The sequence below is a fragment of the Solanum lycopersicum genome, chromosome 3, assembly GCF_036512215.1.
Source record: "Solanum lycopersicum chromosome 3, SLM_r2.1".
Lineage (NCBI taxonomy): Eukaryota > Viridiplantae > Streptophyta > Magnoliopsida > Solanales > Solanaceae > Solanum > Solanum lycopersicum.
The window spans coordinates 56073173-56099843 of NC_090802.1; the positions used below are offsets into that span (position 1 = coordinate 56073173).

General features: G+C 34.5%; 2 protein-coding genes across 2 annotated transcripts; both read right to left on the reverse strand.

Annotated features, from left to right (window-relative positions):
* Positions 1-1529: 1529 nt before the first annotated feature.
* Positions 1530-8861, reverse strand: LOC101264106 (uncharacterized). Its single transcript, XM_004235288.5, has 7 exons — positions 8565-8861; positions 7236-7326; positions 6210-6325; positions 5507-5566; positions 5360-5425; positions 1948-2144; positions 1530-1865 (listed from the first exon to the last, which is right to left on the reverse strand). The coding sequence occupies exons 1-6, from the start codon at positions 8619-8621 to the stop codon at positions 1956-1958; spliced, it is 579 nt and encodes a 192-aa protein (XP_004235336.1). The 5' UTR covers positions 8622-8861; the 3' UTR covers positions 1530-1865; positions 1948-1955.
* Positions 8862-10273: 1412 nt separating this feature from the next.
* On the reverse strand, positions 10274-25308 carry XPO1 (exportin 1). The gene is made up of 32 exons (NM_001247253.2): positions 24984-25308; positions 22698-22814; positions 21674-21766; positions 21484-21555; positions 21189-21296; positions 21020-21102; positions 20139-20277; positions 19950-20018; positions 19777-19854; positions 19164-19226; positions 19044-19088; positions 18816-18923; positions 18638-18739; positions 18347-18550; positions 18105-18164; positions 17409-17519; positions 17098-17195; positions 16741-16849; positions 16290-16355; positions 16091-16189; positions 15707-15787; positions 15433-15522; positions 14223-14308; positions 13953-14033; positions 13699-13881; positions 13439-13505; positions 12813-12923; positions 12548-12655; positions 12324-12461; positions 12119-12250; positions 11925-12029; positions 10274-10875 (listed from the first exon to the last, which is right to left on the reverse strand). The coding sequence occupies exons 1-32, from the start codon at positions 25080-25082 to the stop codon at positions 10753-10755; spliced, it is 3228 nt and encodes a 1075-aa protein (NP_001234182.1). The 5' UTR covers positions 25083-25308; the 3' UTR covers positions 10274-10752.
* Between the last annotated feature and the right edge of the window lie 1363 nt (positions 25309-26671).

A 26671-nucleotide genomic window follows, 5' to 3' on the forward strand; every position in this document is an offset into this window, starting at 1 on the left:
AACAAAATAATACTTAATAATAGAGATTGATAATATATATAATGGGTTAAAATTAAGGTAATTACTTCTTCAATTGTGCATCATCGTATTTTAATTTTTTTAACTTGTTTAAGAAAATAGATTAGTTAATTTTTTCTACTAATCATGCCATAGTTTTTCTTTAAGCTAATATGGTCCCAATTCCATTACATTTAACTTTTAAGAGCGCACACATCCTTATATTTCATTAGTTACTTTTTCTAGTTTCTCTTCAGTGGGATGGCTGGTCGGGGTTGAAGTGGTTTTCTAAAGGAGTGAGGACGGTCTAAATAATTTTATGTGAATTTAAATTAAATTTTAATTTTTTATCTGTTATAAAAATGATAAAAAATTATCTATTTTTTTTATAGTTACTAAAATCAATAAGACAGTACATGAAAATTTTTCAATCAAAATCAATACAAGAATAAAAATTTAAAGCATTATCTATTATATTAATACACTTCAATAAAAAAATGAATTTGTTTTTGTGAACTTTAATTTTAGTATCAAACTCAACTAGAAAAATTATGTGAGGCTAATTGAAAATGAAAAAAATTGTTACACAGGATAGAAAAAATTAAGCTTGACCCGTTCCGCCCCGTTGTCATCCCTAAATAAAAGTCTAAATTTCATATATAAATTTTAACTCTTTTTCTTAATTCCTCTGTCCTTAATTACTTGTCCATTTTTTCTTTTATAATTGTCCCTAATTACTTGTCCATTTTAAAAAATCAAGAAAAGATAAAAAAAATTAATTTGTTATATCCTCAATTAAATGACTAATTACTTTTAAAAATATAGAACATTTTATCCACTTCATAATTAATAAACGTAAAATGATAAACTAATACGTTATTAATTATATTTTAATAGATATAACAATTTAAAAGTGGATAAGTAAAAAGAAACCGAGGCAATCCATGTCATCTCTTTTTGGTTCTTATCCCAGCAAACCTAAAAAAGGCAAATTGGATCCAGCAGAGAGTATCTGTTCGTCTTATCCAAAACATGAGAAATACAAAGAATTTGTTTATTTGCATATTTCTCTATTGGTGAAATAGTCAATCTAAATTATGACAGTACATATTGTAGCAAAAGGTAAGTTTATGTATATATTTTTTTTTACGACAAGAAAAATTCGCTGTCGCTATCCTTTTAGTATGCACAGGATAAAATCCCAATTTTATGTAATAGCTTGCAAATCATATAGGAAAGGTAACCCGCACCAGGCCACATAGAAGACAAACTCCTTGTTTTCGCTGATAAAGGATTTCGAACTTGAGACCTCCAACATGGAAGTCCCAAACTTAAACCACGAGGCCACCCCAAAAGGTAGTTTATATTGTATCACCACTCATACATAATTTCGAATTCAAATGACAATGACATTGCTCTTCTTTCTCCAGAACTTACTCTTCGCATTGCTTAGAGAACCCACCACAACTTTAACAAAATATGAAACTAATTGCGTTAAAAGAGATTTAACTCAAAACTGGCACAATGAAAGATGGAGCCAAAAAATCTTGTATTGGACATCTGTAGACTAGATGATTAGTCACCATATTCACCTGGAAGTATACTGCAGTTGGTATCAACAGAAGCGTTCATAGTGTCTGGTTAACATAATCTGCAAGGCCCAGGTTTCAAATATACAACAGAATCAAAGACCAAGAATCACACTAGATTAAGGAAACAACTGCCTCATCTGCTCCATAAGCACTAAAAACACAGATCTAAGAACAGAAGGATAAACACTGTCATTGCGAGATCATGACCCTCCAACTTATAAATAGCCAGATGTTCAGTGATGCTCCTCGAAAAGAAGTTCAAGTTCGTTAGTAAGCCTGCAACAGGTATTTGGTAGTTAGATAAGCTGCTTATGGATAGTAGCTACAACTGTGTAAGATTTTGAGGTTAGGTCTAAACCTGATCACTCAGAAGGACGGGCCTATTGAAGAGAATCCCGCGGCCTTGTGTTCTTTCAAAGTGCTGGCTAACCAGTCCAATCCCTCGTATAGGCCATCCCCTCTAAGAGCACATGTACCTTGTATATGCCATTTTCGATTTTTAAGCTCATAGAGACCAAGGCCTTCACACACTTCCATTGGTGTCATTGCTCCTTTCTGGACAAAAAAATATTCAAGATAAAAGTTCTACCCAATACTAAAAGGGAGGAAATGTTATGTTGATAGATGAAAATTTTAATTTCTTGCTACTAGGTGATACATGAAACATTAATTTGTACGTTGTTTGGTATGATTAGGAGAAACATAAAGGAAATCTGACTCATCCCCACTACCCATACAATGTTGGAAGGGTCTGAAAGAAATGCTATTGAAGGATTAGGACACTTTCCACCTTCATTTCCTAACCAAATGAGAGGATTAGGTGGAACCATCACATCCATCTTCAATTCTCCTACCGATGTACAACTTTTCATCCTAATGTTTACTGTGCAAAACATTTTTGTTGATGAAGCTGTGCAAGGCATGGGATATTAGAAAAACAAACCACCAGCATATTTGAAACCATCAAGCAGGTGATGGTGCAAGAGGGAACTAAAACTGACTTTACGATTTAAAACACCACAAGGATAAAGTGATCGATTTCTATTACAGAAATGGGTACAGTTTTTACTTAAGTCAACTGTAAATCCTCACCCCAACCCACCAAGCCTTGGGAATCAGCAGTAGTTGCCCACTGTTTTCCCCTGTACATAATATGGACTCCCAACCAATTGGTCTGGAGTGAAGGTCTCTACCATTAGAGCAAGCCTTGCATTTCAGATGGTATGTAATTTTTCAGATCACAGTTAAGACAGGAATAGACAGTTCGTGTTACACTGTTAAGCTTAAAATCACAAAATCAACAGAGGACAAACCTTGGTTCACAACAGGTGGCTAATACATAATTGAATGCATATTTGTTGTGCCCAAAGTTTTAATCAATGTTGAAAGCATTGCACATTTTAAAGATATCATTTGTTTTTTACTAGTTTAGGATTTGCACACGAATACTAAGAAGTTAGCTAACCAAGCAGTACGCTCCAGCCTCAAGCCATTTTTGGCTTATTGAGGGATGAAGAATTCCACTTTTGCGCTCTTATTGAGGTGCTTAAATGTGATTCATACCCCCCAGAAAGTGAGTCAAAAGTGATCACCCATTAAGGGGGATACTTAAAATGTATATCTAGAGAAGTGTTTCTAAAAGTAAAAAGCGCAAACAAACCGATAAAGTTCCCGTGACTTGTCTTTAAGGAAGCAGTGAGAGGCAAAGCACAAGTTTCTATAAAGCACACAATTTAATAAATACAAAAAGTTACCTAATACATAAATATAGTATTTATAGCATAGATAATGCAGTTAATGGTACTGGTTTCAGTGTGTAATTAATAACATTACAGTATAAATACAAACACCACTATTAAACATAATAGAAGCTGCTTCCTCTGTCCCAATTGTATGACATCTTTTATGTTATGAGAGTCAAACAGTTTAAGTTTGATCGGAAATTTGATCATGAAATCTTCAATTTTTTTGAAATGAAATTTATATAGTTGTAAACTACGTAAAAATTACTATGAGTCACAATAATTGATAATTCAAAATGTTTAAAAGATCTATGAAAAATTTATGGTAAAAAATAAACTTGTTTGACTCTTGAAATCCAAAAGGTGACATATAAAATGGGACGAAGGAAGTAATATCAACAAATCCACACAAAAATAAAAGTTCCAATTACAGAATATATTTTGGTTTTCAAAAATTCAGCAACGAAAATAATTATTTTGCATCATTTAACATACGTCATAGTTTTATTGCTTTATCAACTACAGCTCTACTTTCTTCTTAAAAAATTAAGAAAATATATTTATGTGGTTCCTTTTGTTAAATCTATCTTTTTAATTTTCCTAACAATCACTCCATAGGTGAGGAAGTGGATGATAAAGAAATGAATGAGTAAACAGGCAAGAAATAGAGCAAAACAGTTGTAGGAAGAGATATATAGTTGAAAAGAAAAATGAATTAAAAAATGAGAAGCAGTAGCAGAGAGAAAAAGAAGGAAAAAGAGAGCTAAAGAAGCTTTGGAGAAACTGAAGTCGAAGAAGAGTCATCACACACTAGAAACAGGAAGGGAAAAGAAGGTTGAAGCTTAGATGTGACTCAAAGTTTCCCTTTTATTTTACTTATAAAGGTCCAAAGAAATGAGCAATCCTCACTTCGATTGCTTTGTAATTCTTCACCATTTAGATGTTCATGACATCCCCTTGCTTTTAGGTGACAAAAATTATGTCTTGCTTTCAATAACACTTATCAAGATGCTCACCTAGCCACAAGAATCAGCAGCCAGCATTACAAATCATGTCGACGGAGCCAAGTAATTCAATGATAATGGAGATCTACTTACTGATGGTATTGTTGAAGAGACAGGAAGAAAAGGAAAAAAGAAAGAGCTGTTTCTTTGGTGGACACTGGAAAGCAAGAAAGAAAATAAGGGCGATTGTGTGCATTTGTTCATCGGGCACCATATTAACCTACATTGATTATTGGAGAATACTGAAACAAACACCAGTTTGGTTTCACTAGTACATGTGTTAAGTTTTTTTAGATAGGTGACAAATAGGTAGGTTTCACTAATCAAGGAGTTGAGGCCTCAAGTAAATCATACTCATGCAGAGGAAATTTCAGTTGACATGCTACACAGGGAACATCTCAAAGTCCAGGACAATGGATCTGATAAATTGTTAAATAAAATACATAGCTAAGTCGCTCAGACTCGGGTGCTGGTGTCTGATACGGGTGCGGATCTAGAGGTTAAATCATTCCTGATCTAATTTTTCAGATTCAGGGATATGGATCCATGTACGGATACGGGTGCAGGGATTTGCCTAAAAATAATTAAAATATCTAAAAATAGAGTTATAAAACCTAAAAAAAAATTGGAAAAGATTAAAGGAAAAGGAGCGACATTGAAATTTGTATATAAAATATATTCTATTTTCTTCAATTTCACCTTAACTTTTTGTATTGATTACAGAAATCTTTAAAACTATCTAGACTTTCCCCATCGATTTTGGTCAAAGTACACAAAATTGGTTGACCAAATCGGACACGGATCCCACACCCATGTTGTGTCCACACGGGTGCGACACCAAAAATGAAGAGTCCGAGCAACTTAGATACACAGTATCTTTGAACCTCTATTTTCTTGGGTTCATTTAATAGCTTTGGACTTACATTTTTTATGTCTAAAGACCAAGTAAAAAGAGCAAAATAGAAAATAAGCATTTAATTCCATAATGTGGACTAGGAAACATACTGGAACGAAAGAAACTTACCATGTCTTGTTTGTTAGCAAAAACCAGGATGATTGCATTAAGCATAAATGGATCTCTGATGATGGCCTGAAAACACATGATAAAGGTTATTAGATTATGTCACCATCAAAGAAGCCCAAGCCATAAAATCAATGTTCGGAAAAAAACCTGAAATTCTAGTTTTGCCTTTCCAATCCTCTCTCGATCCAAAGAGTCGACGACATAAATCTGTATAAGATAAAACACTTAGTTGAAGCAATATGGTACCCAGTTTAGAGAGACAGTGCATCCCAAACAAGAAATTGAAATACATAAACAACGGAAATGGCAATTTTTGTCAATCATGAGGAAATGGGCCTATACATTTGATATTATATGCTTATTTTGTACACCACATTCAAACATTTGGATGTTATACGTGTCAACAAAGCAGAGAAACCCACTGGCACTTCCTATTACACTGTACAGTTGTTGTAGATATTTGGAACATGTTCATTTTCAGTTTTTGGACTAAGTTGGGTCATGCATATCCTATGTGATGGAGTTCTTGGAGATATGGTAGGTCCATCAGGAATATCTGGAAACTAATTTCAGCCTGTTATCTTTTGTTGTGTTTGGAGAGAAAGGAAGAAACGATGTTCCAATGAAATACCATCCAAGCCACTCCTTTAAGGCTAGTCTGGAGACTCCCCTGACACTTTTTTGGGCTTCAAGCTCCCTATCTTTAGTATAGGACCCCCTGTAATGTAGCTAACAAACTCACTTTTGTACATATTATCTTCTGTATTATTTGAATCTTCTTGATTCTATCAATGAAACAACCTCATCAAAAAAAAATTAAAAACAAGTACTATCTAATGGGTGCAGTTACCAATCCATCTGTGTTATTGAAGTAATGTCTCCACAGTGGCCTTAATTTCTCTTGTCCACCAACATCCCACACAGTAAAAATTACATTTTTGTACTGTACTTTTTCCACGTTGAATCCTGCAAGACGTGCATACACAATCATCTATTATAATGGTTTCAAACACACACAGACAGTATTCAGATAGTGATAGGTGCTTTAGGTATTATTCTCCCGGAACTTCTATGGCATTACAAGCATGGAGAAATTTTTACATCAAGACTCGAGATTTCAAATTAACCTTCAGCAAATATTATGTTTAGATAATAAGCAATGACAGAATCAGAAAACCGTAACCTATGGTAAGCCACATAAGATAAAATCTGTGGTTCAAGATGTGATAAATGAAATATTTAAGAAAATGAAAATGATTACCATACGGAAGAAGAGATGTAGGATGTATGTGACTCACCCTCACCCTCTTCCCCCCCTCCCCCCCCCCCCCCCAAAAAAAAAAAAAAGAGGTAGGAAGTACGCCATGTAATAAAGTGTTGCACTGACCACCGGGAGGCAGTTTGCAAGTAAGATAGATAGGAGAAGCAGCATCCACTACAGTTCTATTAACTATTTTGTTAAAGTTCAATTTCTCAATAATGTTCATGACGTAGCAAGTACTAGCCACTTTGGTTAATTTGTAATGAACTAATGATGACCAATAAAATGAATAAACTGTGGTCTCCTACAAGTTCATTCCCCATTTTTATTTTATTTTATTTTATTTTCATAGCAGTAGTGTCTGGCACCTTTCGCACTTTGGCTAATCCACCGGATACCTGCTAGCTCTCACTTGCGCATGTACCGATAACTCTGTCAAGCAACGAGAAACAAAAAAGAAAGTAACATGCCCAAGCTGACTCTGATATTACCAAGCAGATCTATTGAATTTTATCTTCCTTTTTTTCATCAAGAGCAGATCCATTGAAGTTTAACAAATACAAACTTCACAATCAAAGTGCCACACAACAGTGAACAGAAGCTAAGACAGCATACCGATAGTAGGAACTGTTGATAGAACTTCTCCTATGTGCAGTTTGTATAATATAGTTGTTTTTCCAGCCGCATCAAGGCCAAGCATTACAACCTGTTCCGGTTGAAATTAAAGCCAGAGACGAGCAAATAACAGTAGACATCAATATGACACAAGATAACAAAATCCTAAAAAAAATTACACATTCAAGCAGAAAAATCTAAAATCTATAAATAGAACTCCTGCAGGAAACAAGATGAGATTCAAGTTGGTGAACATAGGTAGCAAAAATGCAACTCCTTGAAGAGTGATAGTAAAAATTACATGCCTAAATTATTATCGCTTCTAGTGCAGAAATGAATTTACTCTACAAAAACCACACCGCTTTGAAGCAGTTTTTAGTTAAAAGAGAGGGACAATAGTCACTCAGGGAAGCAAATTGGTTTTTCCCTAAAGAAACTCTCATCCCATACACATTGGACGTCATACTACTAACTTAAGGAAGAAAAATTTACTTGATGATATTTCATATCTGGGGATGACGCTGACTATGATCACATCATTAGTGACATGGTTAAGGTACCTATAAATTTATGGAGGACCTTTTCAGCTTCCCTTGAATATAAATTTGTTACCCTGTCTACTTAAGCTCTTTCTTGCATCAAAATTTTTTCAACTACACCTCAATTCTAACTAGTCCATGGCAGCTAAATGAATCCTCTGTAACTGTTCCACTTCAAAACGACTCCTCCCATTCCAAATCTAAGTAATTTGACCATTGAAGCAAACTAAGAGTTCTCAGAATCCCACATTTCCTACACCATCATGCAAGTCACTAACTAGACTAACAAATTCTCTGCTTTTGCAGTAATGTCACTCTTTAAAGCATATTATCAATCACCACCTACATACATGGATCGGTGGTTTTGGCCATCTCGCACAAGTCACATATTTTAGCTGAATTACCCATGAGCAGTCCTCTATTTCAATTAAACCATCTTCAACTATATGAATCACTAAAACCATGTTTCATCCAAATATTTCTAAAATTGGTCTGTCAATGGAAGAATTAACATGTCAACCAATCTTTCTAACTAGCAATTACTAACATGAAAAATGGATCATATTTTCCAGAGCCAATCTAATTCTATTAAAACACCTGAGCACACAATTCAGCTTAATACTTTCGTTTCATCTAATCGAAAGGAAGCAAAATTAGCAAGCACACGAAAACCCATCTTTCTAACTAACTACAAACATTAAATTAAAAAATAATTTAACCCAAATTCCACAATAGATCATATCATATAATGAAAAATAAGAAGAAAAAAAGAGGGGGATTGTTATAATACCCTCATCTCAGAATTGCCGAAGAAAGTATCGAACAGCTTGCGAAAGGCTTGACCCATTTTGCCTCTCCGCGAATCAGAAGAAACTGGAGAGTAAAGCTTCAAACAGAGAAGCTATTTCACCTAATTATTGTATTTTGATGATCGATTTGAGATGAAACACAAGTACAACTTGTGCTTCAACAGAAGCTAGCCTTGTTTTTGCTGGCGACTTCTCTGGCTCTCTCTGTTTCTATATTATATTTGCTATATTTTTATTTTTATTTTTGGCTTTTTTCTTTTCTTTTCCAACGTAATTGTATTCATAATTTGACTTTTCTCTGTTCCCTTTCTCTTTTTTTTTTCCTTTCTTTTGTTTCCAGAAGAAATAGATAGAATTAGCAATCGAGAGAGAATGATATGAATTTTATTAATTTTGAAAACATCTTACGTCCAAATATTCTTAGTTTAAGTGTAATAATATTATTATCAAAAAAATTTATATATATATATAGTTTTTTAAGTTATTATTTCTAATAAATATATAAAAAGACGATTGAACATTTCATATAATTAACGTTAAAAAATTGTAAACAATTGACTTAACTGGAAAGGACATACATGATACATGTAGTAAAATTAATACTAAATCAAAAACAACACACTTTCCGGCTACCACCTTGAACCCACAGAAAAGTGAATCAAACTAAACTATCTATATTATACTAATTTGTCTTCAATAAGCTAAAGTTACATAATATCCTATTGAATCGCCTCTTATCAATACTCTTTTATACATACTTTTAAATCACATATCTCTTCAAATCATCTTAGTCTCACTTTTCTCAAATTCTATCACTAGTAATCTAAGTGACATTATCGAAACATACCATATTGGTTACATTTCGAATACACTTTCTACCTTAGTCTTCCTAACTTTCTTTCTTCCCTCCAAATTTATTAGGCATTCAATAAATTTGAAAGAGTCTCCGGCCTTCCCAGATGACCGAAAAGGGGAAAAATAAGAGAACACGTCAAACTACAGACTCTTTAAAAAGTCATCAAAATATAATAAATCTAATAAATATTTTATGCGTTCATTTAGAGAGGAATGACAAAATGAATAATTTATATTGATATTCATTCAAATTATCCATCTTAAATGAGTTTGAATTTAAAATAATAAAAAGTGAATCAAATTCATATTACCGATGAATAGTTAAATAGATTAAAAATAAAACTCATTTATAAAAGTAATATTTTTGTAAAGGCATAGATAGTCGGGTTAGGTATTATGGGATACTAAAAAGAATCGATATTTATTTTTTTTGGAAGGGGCTAGAGAGGGGAGAAGTAGTAAACATAAATTTGATATTTTTTTTAAGTAAAAACAAATTTCAAAAGATTAATTTATTAGGCGCTGAACGAGGTAAGAGATTTTGCTTTTTAAAGCTCTTTTAATATGATCCCTTATAATAATATGGGTAAAAATATGAATACTCGTATTATCCATCGAAGCATTTTCATCCATTTAAAATATGAATAGTACATTTAACCCATTTTTATTTAACTCATTTTCAATCGTTTACAGCAAGAACTACGCTATTACAATAAAATGATCCATGTTCTCTTCAACTGTTTAAACTGTTGCCATAATGAAACAGAGAGTTTGATGAGAACTCAAAGATGGCAATCAACGATAACATTTCCAACGAAAACCACATATACCAGTAATAAAGCAACTAGTAAAAATTCATACTTCTGCATATTGTGTAAAAATACACTTCTGCATATTGTGTAAAAATACACTGCCGTTTCCACCAAAAACCAAAAATGATTACTGCACAACCGGCCAATGCCTGTATACATTAATAAACCTACTCTCGATGGCAGATATCGAGGTCAACTAAATAAATCCATCAATTCCTCTAGCCAACTACAGTATCGAAAATGAAACCATGAATGGACCATACACATGTTGTATTCCTAGATTAGGATCTAACTACCTAGACCCAGCCAACACTTCCCTTGAATCACTGCCACAAGACCGAGAGATCACTCAGTACTAATGTGAGAATTTTTGCAACACAACGGAACTTTAAAAAAAAAAGAAAAGATGAGGATATGCTGGCCACTAAAGTTTGTGATTAAACACTCCAAGCACCCACATCACCTTCAGGGTACAAACGGGTATATGTGAACATTGTGGATCTCATGAATCCACCATTTCATCTTGGATCTCATTGGGTGCAATTAGACCAGGAATAGAACGCATCCGCTGACGTTCCCTCTCTCTCTGAGCAGCTGCTTCCTCGGCATAAAGGTCCTTATTGTCCTGCAGGATAAGTGAATAATCCAAGTGCGTTGAGTGGTAAAAAAAGAAGAAGCTAAATACCAGAAAAAATGAATAAGCTAGTTAAAAACATCAGTACATCACACTAATAAGAACAAGATAATATTAGACTCAAAAGCCCAGAACTCATGAGTAAGCAATTCATCTCTATAGCTAAACTTCTGAAAGGAAAGGGGATGATAAAACTAATGACAATTTGCTCAGCTTTTTCATCCAAGGAAGAAAAAGAACTGAGCCTGCATATAACGAAAAAACAAAAAAGAGTTATTGCCAAAAACTGTTTTTAGAATCAAGTGGATTCAGGGTACTTGTTAGAGAAGTTCTTCCACTCAAAAATTCCTCAGAGAGCTTCAAAAATAACCAGAACTACTCCAGCAATTTTTCTTTTTTCCACTAACTTCTTTTACCCTTTTTTTACAAAAACTTTTTCCCAAGTCATCTCACAGGCTTAGATCTGAGCTTAGCATGTCGTTATAGGAACTCAAAATATGACCTATCATCTGTAAATAAGCCATGGTATATCCCAGCACAGATGCGAATAATTCGGAGTTTTTATGACAAATATTCATCTATTAAGTACATGAATTTGTGGACATGGGGTAGAAAAAGTAGCCGTAAATTGAAGTGGAACTCACAATATGACTACGGTTGCAAACATTGACAACCTAAAGCTAGACAAAATTTAATTCATTAGAATCACGACAAAGTTCTTTGTCGTCGCTGTGTTCCATTTAAAATATCACTCAGAGACCGGCATACAGATTAAACAAAATTTCAGAACTTGAACTTTTTATTTGGTAGGGAAACATGTGAAGGTCACAGGTCACATTGATTTTTACATTTTGGGGAATTTGAGAAAAAACATGTAATGAATTGGATTAAGAAGAAGGGTCCTACAACTTACAAGTTCTTTTCTTTTTCAGGACAATGCTCACCATTACAGGGGAAGGGGGTAGAGAAATAGAAGACCTTCACACACACCCAACCCAAACAATCAATCTTGGAACAAATGGTCTACTTGAAACACTAACCTGAGCAGAGAACTCTTTTGATTGCACAAGGAAGTCCCTTATGTGATTCTTGAATGTTGGAAGGTCATTTGTTGAATCAAATAGCCCACTGACAAATTGAGTCACCTGAAGAAAGAGCAAACCATCACAAACATATAAACCAAAAATATATACAAATTGACATAAAAAATATCATGCAAAACTTATGCGCATACTTCAGCAGCGGTCATGTTGGGGAAGGATGTACTAAGAAGCTTAATGGTGTATTCGCGAACAAACTCAACATTATTTGGATATGAACAAGGCACAGTAGAAGCATCCCATAGAGGCTCAGACAACATAACTACCTGAAATCATAGCACTATGTTAAAAAAAATACTAGTACAACTAGGAAAACCTATCTGTTAGGTTGACACGTACCATGCAAAATAAGTGCTGTAGCACCAATACATGCAATTTAAACCCAGGCTTATGAAAAGTATCTGTCAGAACAGCAAAAATTTCTTGCTCGATCGTCAAATAGTAAGTCCTATAAAACTGGTTAGCAAACTCAGAATTCTGCCATGAGAGAAGAAACTGTTAGACCTTCACCACATATGTTCAACATAAACAATCAATCTGATGGCTACAAAATAAAGAAGCACCTGAAAATTTTTCAGCATTGCCAACAAAAGATTAAGCCCGGTTTCAGCAATGTTCCTCTCAGTGTGCCGAAAAGCCCATATTATAGAATCCATGACAAGTTTCAATTGCTGATCAAAAATCAGGAGAAAATGAGACCTATCATGAGTTCATCCAGACATTCTAAATAAAGATGACATCCAGACAGATCTCCCTGAAGGACTGGAAGCTTCATAAACTAGAATTGCTGGTCCATACATTACACACACAGCAGGAAAAAATACATACCTCACTCGACAGCCTTATCAAAGCAGCAAAACAATGTGTAGCAATTGCACGAAGTAATGAAAAGAACTTGAGTCGATGCTCCGGATAATCTTCAAAGTTTTTTGTGATCATCTGTTGTACATAAAATGAATTCATCAAACAGACCATGTGAGCTCGATGATTAACTTGTCAAATGTTTGTTGAAGTAACCAAATTATCTCTAAAGCATATGTCATCCTGGATAGGACATACAAACAACTGCCTATTAAAACTGCTACAGATAAACGCAGGTAAGGACTCTAAAAACAGATACAAATGCATGTATAAAGAACCGGAATAAACAACTCTCAACCAAATAAATGAGGAAGGAGAATAGTATCACCAAATTAATACCTAAACAAACACATCTATTAGCTTCATGAGAAGATGGAGTAATGCAGCAATAGGAATGCCCTTTATCAAACAAGTAGCTTATGCAGGAAACATTTTTTTAGTCAAATAATGCTAAGGATGGCGTTTGGAACAGAGGCATAGCTGGTGTACTGTCGGGATGACTTAGTATAACAAGAGGAGGCTACACGTAAAGCTATTACAAAATTATTAACCAAAAGAATAGAAGTGAACTCAGAAAAAGAGGGGGAACAAACCTCCAGAGTACACTGGAAAGCAGCTTCAAATATTCGAGGGACATCCTCAATCATTGCCCCCTTGTACCTAACAAGAAAAATGGTGGGTGTATCATGAGAAAATGGACAAAACTGGCAAATAACAGAAATTCCTTGAATTCTTAATCATTGGAGCAGACAGACAGACAATATACGATCTCAGGCATGCTGAGTGGTGGTGGAGATGGGGTGTGTTTGTGTGGGTAGAGGGAGGGAGGGGGGGAGGGGGGGGGGAGGCTTACTTGTTTATAATTGTAGCAAAAAGGGAGAGAACTTCAGATTCCCTAGCATCAGGCACATTCCTTGCATAGTCACCTAAAACTGGGTCCATCATTGGCGGCACAAATTGTTTCCCAATGTGTGATTGATCTTCAGCCTTGTCCAAAAATGTTTCAATAAGCTTAAGTGTTTCCCTTTTTACCGAGCTGCCACACATCACACGTGTAAGAAGATGCATCTTAAGCTGGCAAGAAAAATAAAATAAAATGGAACTTACCGCAAGAGTTTCACAATGGATGTCCTTGAGGCATAGGGGCCGCCTTGTGCGATGCTTGTAGATATAAGCTCACTGTACATTCTGCAACAGAAAAGGTTCACAAAAAAATCATAAAAACCCAATAACTGCAGAGAAGTGGGATTATAACGGCACAGGTGACCACCTAAACACCAGATACAAGCAATCAAGTTATAATAAATTAACAACGAGACACCTCAATACTTTGAAAACAAAAATCAAATAAAGAAAAAGAAAGTATGATGCCAATACCTATAGACATTGAGCATGTCCAAGAAGATCAGAGAAATTTGAGGTAAGAAATAAGTTCCAAGTGAGCTAGCAGCACTAGTATTTGTCTGCAAGGCAAAAAAATGCACCAAAACCTCATGTTCAGAATAGAAGGATTTTATGCAAAAAGCATTGCTGAATAGAATGACATTCTATGCAAAACAGAATACGAAGACTGATTGACGAAACTCCATGATCCCAGCACAAGCCACATGATTTGATTGACGTTTGAAGTAATAAACGAAGTCGTAAAATACTGATCGGCAAATAGCATGTATTCAGTTTAAAAGGAAATATAACAGGTGTAGAGAATAATAGAGACTACTAATGAGAAACCTGCATCAACAACTCCAGATATAGTGTACCTTGCTTGTGAAATATATCCTAGTTAGCATCATGTCATAAAGATATGACAAACATACTACATTTTGAGAATACATAGTATTCAATGTAGAAACTCTTAATATGTGGTTAAACTTCAACTGGCATGCATCAAGTCTAAATTGCCAAAGGTTTTTTCCGAAAAATAAATCACCAAAGTTAATACTCAAAGATTTGAAAGCAATTTGGCCTTGAAATATTGTTATTTTTAAGCTGGTAAAAGAGCCTTGAAGTAATATTGTTTTTTAACTTAATATTAAAAGGAAAAAACATCCTTGACATTTCGGTTTTATTAAATGATTGAAGATATTACAAAACGAAACACAGTTTTTACCGAATTGCATGCAGATCAGTCAATTTACATCACAATAAGAAGCTGAGGAAATCTAACATTCTATCTACTGTATTAACATCTTCTCTAGTCTATACCAAAAATCTGAAGACATACATTTATTTTTCAATATATGTATATTTTCACATTTTCTTTCAAAAAGTTGTTGATTTCTTTTCTTCCAAATAACCCGCCACATGCAGAAAGGACTGAAATGTTGTTTTTAAAACTGTTTAATTTAACTCAAACCAAAGGCCTAAAAAGAAATAATAGAAGAAAACAGTGATTGACAAAAGTAAATAGGAGGTTCAAACTTGTAACCTCTTCAAATTAAAGGAACAGCTTAACAGCTGGACCAAGAATGCATATCTGACAGGTGATGACATCCAGTATAATACTATGTATATCTTCAAATATCATTCATCACCCAATACTTAAATGAAATAATCTGAAGTAGTGGTGTTGGATATAAAAGGTAACCTGCAATATATTTAGAACAGCACGAATAACGTCTTGATCTTTCAGGTAGTCCACACTTTGTCGTGCTTGTCCAATAATTTCATTCCATCTCTGTAAAAATTAAATGTTTATTAATAAGCCACAATAATATGTTGTGTAAACTCCACGAGTAATCTTATGTGGCGCCTTCAATGAAGGCAAAAACAGATACTAGTATGCAAACTCTGATGACAAACAAAGTGATGGATAGCATGCAAATACATCTAATCTAGACCATATGTTAGTAGCCGCTTACCTGATTTGGAAGCTCCATCAACCTCTGCAGATACTCGTCTCTTTTTTGGGGATCAGGTTCTGCTTGAATCATTTGACCAACCTGTAAAAGGACACAAAAACCCTTTCAGCATAAAAGATTAAGTCCTACCCCAGTTTCCTTTTTGAATCACTCTTCTTTTTAAGTGTTTTGAAAAGAAAAACACATTTCTATATTTTTGGAAAGTTTTTAACTTAACCATTCCATTTTAACCTTTAGTGACTGTAAGTATGTGCCAAAAGTCTTTAATTTAAACTTAGTGCCCAGACAAATACCAACATATAGAACAAGGCAGAGGCAATTTAAAACATCTAAAGAAACAAGTAAAAAGAAATGAAATTTATTCACTAGAACAAAAACTCTTACAGATTCGTAGAAGGTATGAATCTGATGAGGTTCTAAATCTGCAATAGTTGTGGGAAGAGTGGTTAAAAGTTCAGAAACAAATGGCTCGTTTTCTCCAACCTGAGAACAAGACAGTCATCAGTACCAGATCGGTTTTCAGCCATTTTTTCACCCTTGTATCTTCAGAAGAAACTGATGCTATTGATAACTGTTCTATTACCTGGACTACAACGAACTTGCGCTTGCATTTTTGAACAATTTTCAAAAACGTATCACAGGCCATATCCTACAGAAAAGAGTCAGAAGGCCCTCAGGAACAGGAATGGCGGCACCACAATGAAAATAGCATGTGAGCACAAGAAAATAGTTGATAGCAATCCAGTGTGTTAGGCCATAACATGAAACAAGTACTTGACACTCAGTGCGCAAGTCATTTCATCACTTACTTGGAGACACAATGGCAATAAACAAGGAAAGACCTATTACTGATACCACATGGCATAATTCCATAGGACTCCACAGAGTAATCACAAAATGATCACCAGTTGTATACACAACAACAATTGGCAATAAGTGAACAATCACTCGGTTAACTACAGAGGCAAGGCGAATTCCAACAAGGATAAACAGTAAAACAGCAGCTCAAAGTAAAATCATTAAGAAGTAGTAACCTGCACTCCAGGATGTGTTTCATGCATGAACTCGAACAATTTGTTCACAACAGTCTTCAAGAACTTCCAATGGGCTCTCAAAAATCTAGGATATTGCCCAACAACATACCTGCCAGTTGATCAAAACAAGTAATGACAACAATTCTTGATTAAAAAAATACAGTGTAGCTGTATGCCATAAACCAACTATAAAGTAGTAAAAGCAGCATTTGGGAGAAAATTAGATTAGTGATTCTTTGAGAGAGGTAATTGTAAAACAATGAATAATGTCCAATCAGACTTGTAATCACTATGCAGTGGAAAACTGCTGGCAAAGAAAATAACAACTGCCAAACGACAATGGCATCACATCCATACATTATATTGCTAGCAATTACAGCCTTGTTGTCTTTTCCTTTCGTGATTTCACATAGGTTCAGCAAATCGCGTATCACCATGACAAGAAATCTGTTCTCCTGCCAAAGTAAACACAAGGAAAAATGTGAAAAATCAAGATCTTAGCATTCAAACGATAGAAAAATTGGTAGTATTGTTCAGTTTAGAGCAAGAAAATGAAGATGCACATAGAGAACTTCAGTAAAAATGACAGCATGAAACAGCAGTTAGGATGTTCACTTGAATCTTGGAAGCAAAAAAGTTGCAAAATCAAAGTCTTATAAGCAAAATACCTGCTCCTCCACCATCGACCCGGATATAGAACCAATTGCCCAACATAATGTATTTAGATTGTTCCATGACCAATCCTCACCATTGAGTTGGTTACTAAGTTTCTTCAGCATCTGATGATACACAAATATGAAATCTTAATGAACCTCGAAAATTGGCAATTGTGCACCATGAAACATTTTTGCCCAAAACACCGTGTCAAGAAATGAAATAGTAGCTAAACAGCACTTGGAACAAAATCAACAAACTTCAATCTCAAGAAAAGGTTAAATCAAGCCAGAAGCAATTAGCAACAGCACTTGGAAGTAGGTTGAAGATAAATAAATGAACAGCTTAACTATTACTAGGTCGTTGGAAGCCTGGAATACAAGACAAATTGCAATTGACCAAAAGACAATAGAAATTGCTAAACCTCCTAACTGTAGTTTGCAAATAAATAGAATCATAGTCTCAACTAATTCTTCAGCAGATCGGGAATTTATGCATTTAAGAGCTCTCCAGCAATTAACCATAAAATCATCATAATTGAGAAACCCAAAGCATCTATTTGTGGGTAAACTCTTTGATGTTTATTAGCCATCCAGAAAAGTACGATATGAAAATTCAGAACCGATACAAGGTTAGAGAACATTTAGCATGCTACTTCAACTACATTTATTCAAGTCACAACAAATTTGATGGCTTTAAAGGAAGTGTACCTGCTTTTCAGTATCGTCATGGTCAAGATGTGACAAGTAGATCAGAGTTTCCCTCATGATCTGCAAAATTTAACATCATCAAACACGTAAAAAGAGGACTCAACATTGCAAAACAAGAATCAGGCAAAATGCACTCCGCCAAATATAACATGTATCTCTTAAATTTACTCCAACCCAAGAAGATCCAAAGAATGTCAATCAAATTCAACAGGTTATTCTGTAAGAACTAACAAGATAGATACCTTGTATTGCACAAGGACGTCATTGTCCTTCATTGTTTCACGGACAATGTTCCCATTTTCATCTTCGACAATGAGAACTTCTTCAGGTTTTGCCATGCGTGATATCATAAGTAACCTCAACTTGGACATTGGACCAGAATAAAGCTGTCTCCTCTGCATAAGTTGTGCTCCAAGACCATCATTCATGCCAGAAAGCAGTGGCATCTGCTTAATTAACACAAAAGACTTGCACATAAGCAGTTTGGTTTTTGGAGAGTTCTAGGCAAAAGGGATCCGGGTGGCTAGTCATACCTGAAGGCCCATCATGTTTGTAGTCATTGCAGGATTATCAAGATTATGATGTGCTGCTTCAAACAGCTCAAGAACTAAGGAATTCCAGTAGTCCAAGCAAACCTGCCAAACCACACCTTAGCAACCACACACTACCAAGAAAGTTTTTGAATCACAAATAAACAGTGGTATACAATACCTTAAAAACTTCTGTATCATCCACATAAGAGATATTAATAAGATACTCAAGTCCCACCAAGAGGGCACCTATATTCTCTTGTGATGATTCTAGCACACGTATATGAGACTGCATACAAAGTAGCTAGTAAGAGAAGAACGCTGACTACTACATTCCAAAATCATATAGCCAATACACAACTTCAAAGTGAATGTTCCCATGTCGTAAACACTAAGTAAAGAAACTTGCCTTAAAAAATGATGTAAAAAACAGAGCCAGATTCTGAATGAAGGCCTGGATAAAGGAAAGAGAAATATCAGTTTACCGTGAATACAACCGTAAAATAACAATTCACTGTCTCAGACAAACCTGTTCTTCGTTACTTCCATTTGCATAGGCCTCTGGAATGCTTGTATTAGGTGGAAGAACACTCTATACATGTTAAGAAAAACCATCAGATAATGAGCACAATAGCACAACCATAACTAGCCAAACATTAAGGTATAACTAAAAAGCCTATATCAACAACATTAACACTTATCATTCGGTAAATTGAGTGTTATGTTTTTACTAAATCCATATAGAACAGCAAACTCAAACACATCATATCATCTGCTAAAGGACAAAGTCGACACAGACAAAAGTATCTAGAGATGACTACAATGAGCAATTTAAAGAGGGCCTTCATTCTGTAAACAATAATAGAACAATGACCTAGTCAAATAAGTTGTAACCATTGTCCTAGGAAAAAACTGAAGAAGTTTCACATATGTCCTACTTAGATTTTACAACTTTTATGACAAGTGATGGTTCCACAGCTGTTCTGAGACAGACCAGTATACAAATCCACCATTAACTGTCACTAAGTGTACAGAGAAACTAAATACAGCTATACAACGATTAACTAAACTGATTTCACCTACGATACACTCTTGAACCAATTGAATAAGAACAAAGCGACATCAAGTATTAATTAGCTCACCTGCAACTGCCCCATGAATATGGTGTACATCTTGATATACTGTTCATTATAAAAATCCCCAAAATTAAGGGCAGCAACCTGCATATTAACACAGAACCAAAAAGTTCACTGAATAACTACGGATCAATTTTACTGTTAAAAGAAACTCTAGTAGAGATCTTGTCATTATATACCTCTGTTAGACACTGAAGTGTGAGATTGCGATAAGATGGCAATGGGAAAAATTTAAGCAGTATTTCCAACTGTAATATAAAAAGACACAAGTCAGGCAGCACTCCTCAAACACATCTATATTAAGACAGTAAATTGTACAACGTGCTTCAATTAAAAAGATAAATGATAAGCAACTGAGAAATACAGACCAGTGTTGATTCAAAAATATAGCCAAGCGGAATCCATGAAAGGAAAGCATGCAGTGTAGCAAGCGTCGCCCTGATGAGCTCAGTTCTGTGGGATACTGATAGCACATACAAGCATAGCTCATGGATGAGTTGAAACTCGCTGTAAACGAAGCAACCAATGTCTTAGAGAGAGAAGTCTTAATTTATAAAAGGAAAGGAAGAGTCTGACCATAATTAATATGTGTAAAGATAATATTAGAAGACCCTCTTCTTTGAAATTATATAAGGAGCTCTAAAATCCATACGATGTACAGAATCTTTTATTCACAAGTCAAAACCACATGTTTCACCCGAGAATAGTAGAAATGAACCAGGTTTTAATCACATTCAGTTCTTAAAAAATATAATTAAAAAAAACAGCAGGGAAGACAAGTGTCTTAAATAAAAGGCTAGTACAAGCCAAAAGAATAAAGTACTCGAACAGAAAAACAAAATGCTGCACAAGCTCATGCATTTATCAGAAAGGAAGAAAACAAAATAAATTTATGTAAATGATCTTTCTTTCATGCATTTATCAGAAAGGAAGAAAACAACTCTTTACATACTATTTTCTTTTTTTCTTTAGAGAACTCTTCAGTCTTCACATCCTATTTTCTCTGGCAACCAACCAAAGGGAAGTTCCAACATTTCGGATTTCTCTACCATTTCCCCTATTTCTACTTAGTTCCTTCTCATCTATATTGCCGATTTTCAAAATAGTAAATGGTTTCTAGACTCTAATCAACATCAGTATGTCAAAGCCAATATTTGAGGTTATCCCATATATCAAACAATCCTATGTGGAAAAAATCCCAAGTTAAAAGTTAAACCAAAAATAAACTCATACAGATATGGAATTGTACCTGTTTAAAGATTGTTTGAGCTCCTTGATCTTTTGTTGAGTCATTTCACCCCTTGAGAAATCGAAAACCTCCTCGCTGAGAAGCTGAAGATAATAGTTCCAAGTTATCAAGGTGTACTCTTGAAACTAATGCTTTCATTGGAAGATGGAAATGAAGATTTAGAGAAAACCTTCAATATTGCCATGCAGTTTTCACATATTGTTTCGCTTGTCTTTGCAGCCGCAACTAAGTCGGGAATGAAGCTTCGCCATCTTGCAGGCCACTCGTGCTTCAAAATCTGAAAACATAAATCCCAAGAAAAAATGAATTCTGAAAGACCCTCCAACTTCATGTGTAACCAAAACTAGCCACAGTCAATGATAATGAGGGCACTGTGTGTGTGACTCAGTGTATGTGTGTGTGGCTCAGTGTATGTGTGTGTTCCTTTTTGATAAAGAGAGTGTTGTTGTAGGTAGTAAGAGTACCTGAACCAAAATTATGTTTAGCTTGCTAATATACAGCCTTTCCCGCCGGAGAGATGCTTCATCACTGGAAAGCTGAGCTCAATATAGGGATAAACATAAATGACTCGGTTAATAAAATCCATGGAAACAGAAATTCAATTCAAGGTCCAAAAAAACTTGAAGAGAAATGACAAGAAATGTGTAGTTGTACCTTGACAATAACTTCAGAAATATAGTTTTTCATTCCATCTCGTTGCTCGACAGGCAATGCATTCCATCTATACTTAATAACACCCTCAAGAACCTGCAGGTGAAGCAGTTAAATATCTTACTCAGCTTTCTGCCATATAGGAACTAAACTAGAAGTCCCAAAAAAACATAGAAAAAGAACTGTAACAAAACAAAAGTTCTTTTTTATTTGAACAGAGCACAATTAACGCCCTTTAGTTTTGTAGTTTTAGAAGTGCCAGGTGAAAAGTTGAAACTTAAAAGTTGCCAAAAAGGAAAGAAGCATTTCTTTTTCAACGGACTAAAAGGGAAAGTAGGACAAACAAATTGAAACAGAGTTAAGTAGTTGTTAATACTCTAGACACAATTTTAGCATTCTGGTCCACATTATTTTCCATAAAACAAATTACTCAATTTAAACTATCCAATTTTCAAAAAAGTTTCTATTTGGGTTGTCAGCCCTCCTGCCTTATCTTCACTATCCAAAAATAACTCTTTAACTTAGTGCTCAGCCTTAAGTTCATACTCCCTTTAACTCAATTTATATGACACTTTCCTTTAAAGCCAGTCCAAAAAGAATGTGTATTTGACAAATATTTAATGACACTAACAAGATCTTACCCATATTAGGTCACGCTTATTCGGCAAAAAAGTCCATAAAATTGTGTTTTTTAAGGGTAATTTTGAATCATTGCTAAGACTTTCCAAATTTCTTAAGCTCGGGGTACATCAAACTACATCACATAAGTGGGGAGGAGGAGTACGTGAATTACTTTTTTTTGCTTGTATCCATCAAAGTCACCCTTACCAAAGAGGATATTAATCATAGTTAAACAGTTACGTTTATTAAAGCAATCTCAACTCCATTTAAACACTGATACTAAAAATAAAAACGCTAATTACAGTATAACAGTTGAACAATCTCAACCCCATTTAAACACTGAACTTAAATTGAACAAAAGAATCATAGCTGCAAGTACAACATCACAAAGTACTGTAAAACTGACCTGCAAAGCAAAAAACTTAGTATTCAGGCTTTGTGTGCTCGATAGAATGTGAACCACTTGAAGCCACATATCTGGGTTATTTTGCAAATCACGCAAAATATGGTCCGCTGCAGCTCTCTGCAAAGCAACACATATAGTATATGATTAACATAAAAACAGTGGAAATTTTCTAAAGCTACGCCCGACCGTTCAAAAGAGGAATCATCAGCAGTGATGACATAGCAAACCCATAGACAAGCTCTATATATGATCCTTCTGGGCTAAGCCATCTTATGCTTATTCTCTATAGTTGTTCATCATAATAGTTCCTTTTATCCGCAAAAAGTATAATCTGTACACTATTATCTACATATTTAATTTGAAAAAACAAACAATTTTTTTATGACAAGGGGAACCCGCAGCCTCTACCCATTGGGTGTGCACAGGTAAAACCCCGCTCCTATATGCAATAGGTCGCAACCAAACAAAAGAGGTAACCCGAAATAGGCAAGCCCGGAAAAACAACAGCAAACACTTGAGATTTTTTCTCTTCCAAGTCTAGCAGGAAATTGAGGGGTCCTCATAAATATCTCGTAGCCATATATAAACAGGATGCAAAACAGCAAAATTGACATCAAATGACAGATGGAAGATAATAACACTTACCACTGCCATTATTATTACTATTGTAATAATAATAACAATTATTATTATTATTATTATACTATTATTATTATTACTACTATTATTGTAATCCAGATGGAAGTTTCTATGGCTTATCGCTATCACTGTTATTATAATCCAGATGGAAGTTTCAATCGCTTTACACAATCATTATTGTTACTGTAATCCAGTTGGAAGTTTCTAGCTTTCAGCTACCATTATTGTTATTGTAATCCATATGGAAGGTGTATTTCGCTTATTTATTGCAAAACAAGTTGAAGTTTCTATCGCCTACCGATACCATTGCTATTGTAATCCAGATGGAAGTTTCCATCACCTACCGATACCATTGCGATTGTAATCCAGATGGAAGTTTCTATTGCTTTCACTATCACTATTATTATTGTAATCCAGATGGAAGTTTCCATCACTTATCACTATCAATATTGTAATCCAGATGGAAGTTCCTATTGCTTACCACTGTCCCTATTGCTATGGTAATCAAGTCTTTGAAATATTATTGTGACTTGGCCAGCAATGAGAACAAAGATTTTGCGAGTTCCACTCCTAAAACTAAATCCTCTCGTGTGTGAAACTGAATTGTTATTCACAAATTCACACTAAACACATAAATGATATTTGCCTTTTTTAAAAATAATATGATGCTTACTAATTTACAGAATAGACCATGTTATTCAAGTGGTGGAGCTACAGCTGTATAAAGCATTCAAGTGAGCGTTATAGAAAGCAAAAGGCAAATAGACATCTTTTTTAGAACTGATCTAGCAGCAACAAGCTATTATACACCAACAGGGTAACTAGTGCCATACTAGAGAACTGCTGAGTTTTAATTATATAAGTATGAAAAAGGATATACAGATCCCTTGCGTTTTTCACTATAGACGTAGCGGGTTTGAGAATTCTTCTAATATGCCACTATCTACCTATTTTAACAATAATGAGATTATAATGTGGGATACCACGGAGAAAGAACCGCCTACATCCAAAGCCTTCATTTTTTTCATATGTAGGTGAGAACTTTCCCCCCTTCTCATGCAGATTTCTCCAACTCTTCCCTTTCCTTTAAACATGGGGAGAGGGGCGAAAAAACTGTAGGATTGTACATTCCAAGCATCTGAAACTACGAATCCATAGGAATTGAACAAACATTAGTCAATGTCTTGGTGACATCAACAAGTTCAGCAAAAATACAGGAATGGTTGTCCATAAGCAATAGAAATTATTAAAATTCCCAAAAGCTTGTAACCTATAACAAACCTAATGTTGCACTTTTTTGAAGTGCTTTTAAGCCAAAAATATATTTTAACCACATTAGGAAAATTAAAGAAGTGCTTATAAGCACTTGGTTTTAATCTTAAAACGATAAAAAAAGAAAAACACAAAGTCCACTATGACTAAGTAAAAAACTAAAAGCCAATCCAAACAGAGCTCTAATAGCAAAACAAATTAGTTTTAAAAAAAAAAATGCATCCCCTATACAGACGCCATTCAACTCCACTTAACACCAGCAATCAAAAAAGTAAAAAGTCATTGCAAGCCATCGAAAACGAAAAAACAAAAAATTTAACCAGCAATTGTCAGATAAACTGAACAAATTAAGAGCAACAGCAAAAATGCTCTCACCTCTTCCTTAGATCCGGTTCCATAGAAAGCAGCAACAGTAGCGTCAAGCAACGAAACATCAATGGGCTGACTCAAATCTCTCAGCTTCTCCGCCGCCATGTTGAGAACGAAGGAACGAACAGAGTGAGTGATAAACCCTAGAAGAAATCAGAAGCAAAGCAGTAAAACCCTAGAAACGAGAAGGAAAACCCTAAGCAGAGAAAGAAAAAGTGAGCGCCTCAATTGTTAAAAAGGTGTTTTCAAAGATGTGGATTTTGTAAAAAAAAAACATGAGTTTCTAGAAAGAGGCCAAAAGGGGAGAAAAACATAAACAGAGAGACAGCTTCAATTTGACGCAGAAAGAGTATATAGAGGAAAAATAGGAGAGTAAATATATATATATATATATACGTACACTACTAATACTAAAAAGAGGGATTTGGGGAAGTTAATTTTCAAGCGTTTTTCCCTCCTCTCTCTCTCTTTTTTTTTTTTTTCGTAATTAGTGTGGATGACACGAGCAATTTTTCGTCTGTATTTTTATATAATTTTTTCTTTTGGTTTTATTTTGATTCGAACTTTGTCGGCGCCGCCATTTTATTTAACAAAGCTTAAATCTGTGTAGATTTTATGCTCCGCAGATTTTACTGTGTGAAATTATTGTAGTTTCTCTCGTTATTTAAAAGATTGGTGAAATATGAGCGTAAAGACTGGTTTCTTTTTCATTTTTTCGCCTGATTTCATGTTTAAATTTGATTAATTTGAAACTTTTATACTGTCAAGCTCATTTCTAAAGGTGATGCTGCTAATAGATTTTTTTTCGTATTCGTATCTAATTTAGAATAACGTAAGCTTTGGAAGAAGCTTGTACAATTCGAAAAGGAGTTTTAATTGATAAAAAAAAGAATGTAATTAGATTGAGCCGAAGTTTCGGAAGAAAATTGTATTTTTTTTCTTTTTTTGTTTTTGAATTTATCGTGAGACGAGTTTTATCAGAAATTGTCATTTTGTTTTTGAGGTAGAGCTTAGGTCTCTCTACGTACATTTAGTTCTCCTTTAATGTCATGCTATACTTGATATGTCATTGTTGTTGTTGTTTTATACAAGATTAGCGAAACATGGGTGTTGCGATTATTTTTTAGTGTTGTTATACTACTTTCTTCATTTTATTGTCCGATGTTTTGACATGTATGTTGAAATTCGAGTAATTTAAATTTGTTCATCATCAAGCTTATTTTGGGTGTTGATGTTGCCAACATAAAAAATTTTAATTCAATTTTAATTTGGGAAGACATATGCTTTTGAAAAAACTTGTATTGTTTGAAAAGAGATTTAGATTTATCAAAAGACGATTCTACTTCAATTTATAAACCTTTTGGCACAATTGTATATAACAAAGAAACTACTTTGAAGGAATAAATAGTTTTAGCTTGAAGAAATCGTTTGACATTTAAAAATTGTGAAGCAACAGCCAAAACAATTTTGTTGGGACTATACCGACAGCTAAAACGAATCCCTAATCCAACGAACTTAAGAAGAGGCCCACTAGTGGGAATAGTTAATTCATATAAAGGCTTATCCAAAATAGCTTGGTTCACTAACCGTAAAACATTAATTGTTTCTAGAAATTTGATAACTTGAAATCTCGGTGCTTGCTACTCTGGCTCGAAAAGGCTTCTGTAATTGTATAATGGGCCAAAAATGGAGAG

Bases quoted from the DNA above. Each gene is read 5' to 3' on its own strand.
- XPO1 (NM_001247253.2), bottom strand. From the start codon at position 25,082: ATGGCGGCGGAGAAGCTGAGAGATTTGAGTCAGCCCATTGATGTTTCG. The intron at 13,882-13,952 runs GTAAGTTCCATT...GATGTGTGGCAG, and splicing joins TCCATTGTGAAACTCTTGCG to CTCGGTAAAAAGGGAAACAC. The intron at 10,876-11,924 runs GTTAGTGTTTCA...CTTATCCTGCAG, and splicing joins CAAAAGAGTTCTCTGCTCAG to GACAATAAGGACCTTTATGC.
- LOC101264106 (XM_004235288.5), bottom strand. From the start codon at position 8,621: ATGGGTCAAGCCTTTCGCAAGCTGTTCGATACTTTCTTCGGCAATTCT. The intron at 5,567-6,209 runs GTAACTGCACCC...TATCTTATACAG, and splicing joins TCAATAACACAGATGGATTG to ATTTATGTCGTCGACTCTTT. The intron at 5,426-5,506 runs GTTTTTTTCCGA...ATGTGTTTTCAG, and splicing joins AGGCAAAACTAGAATTTCAG to GCCATCATCAGAGATCCATT.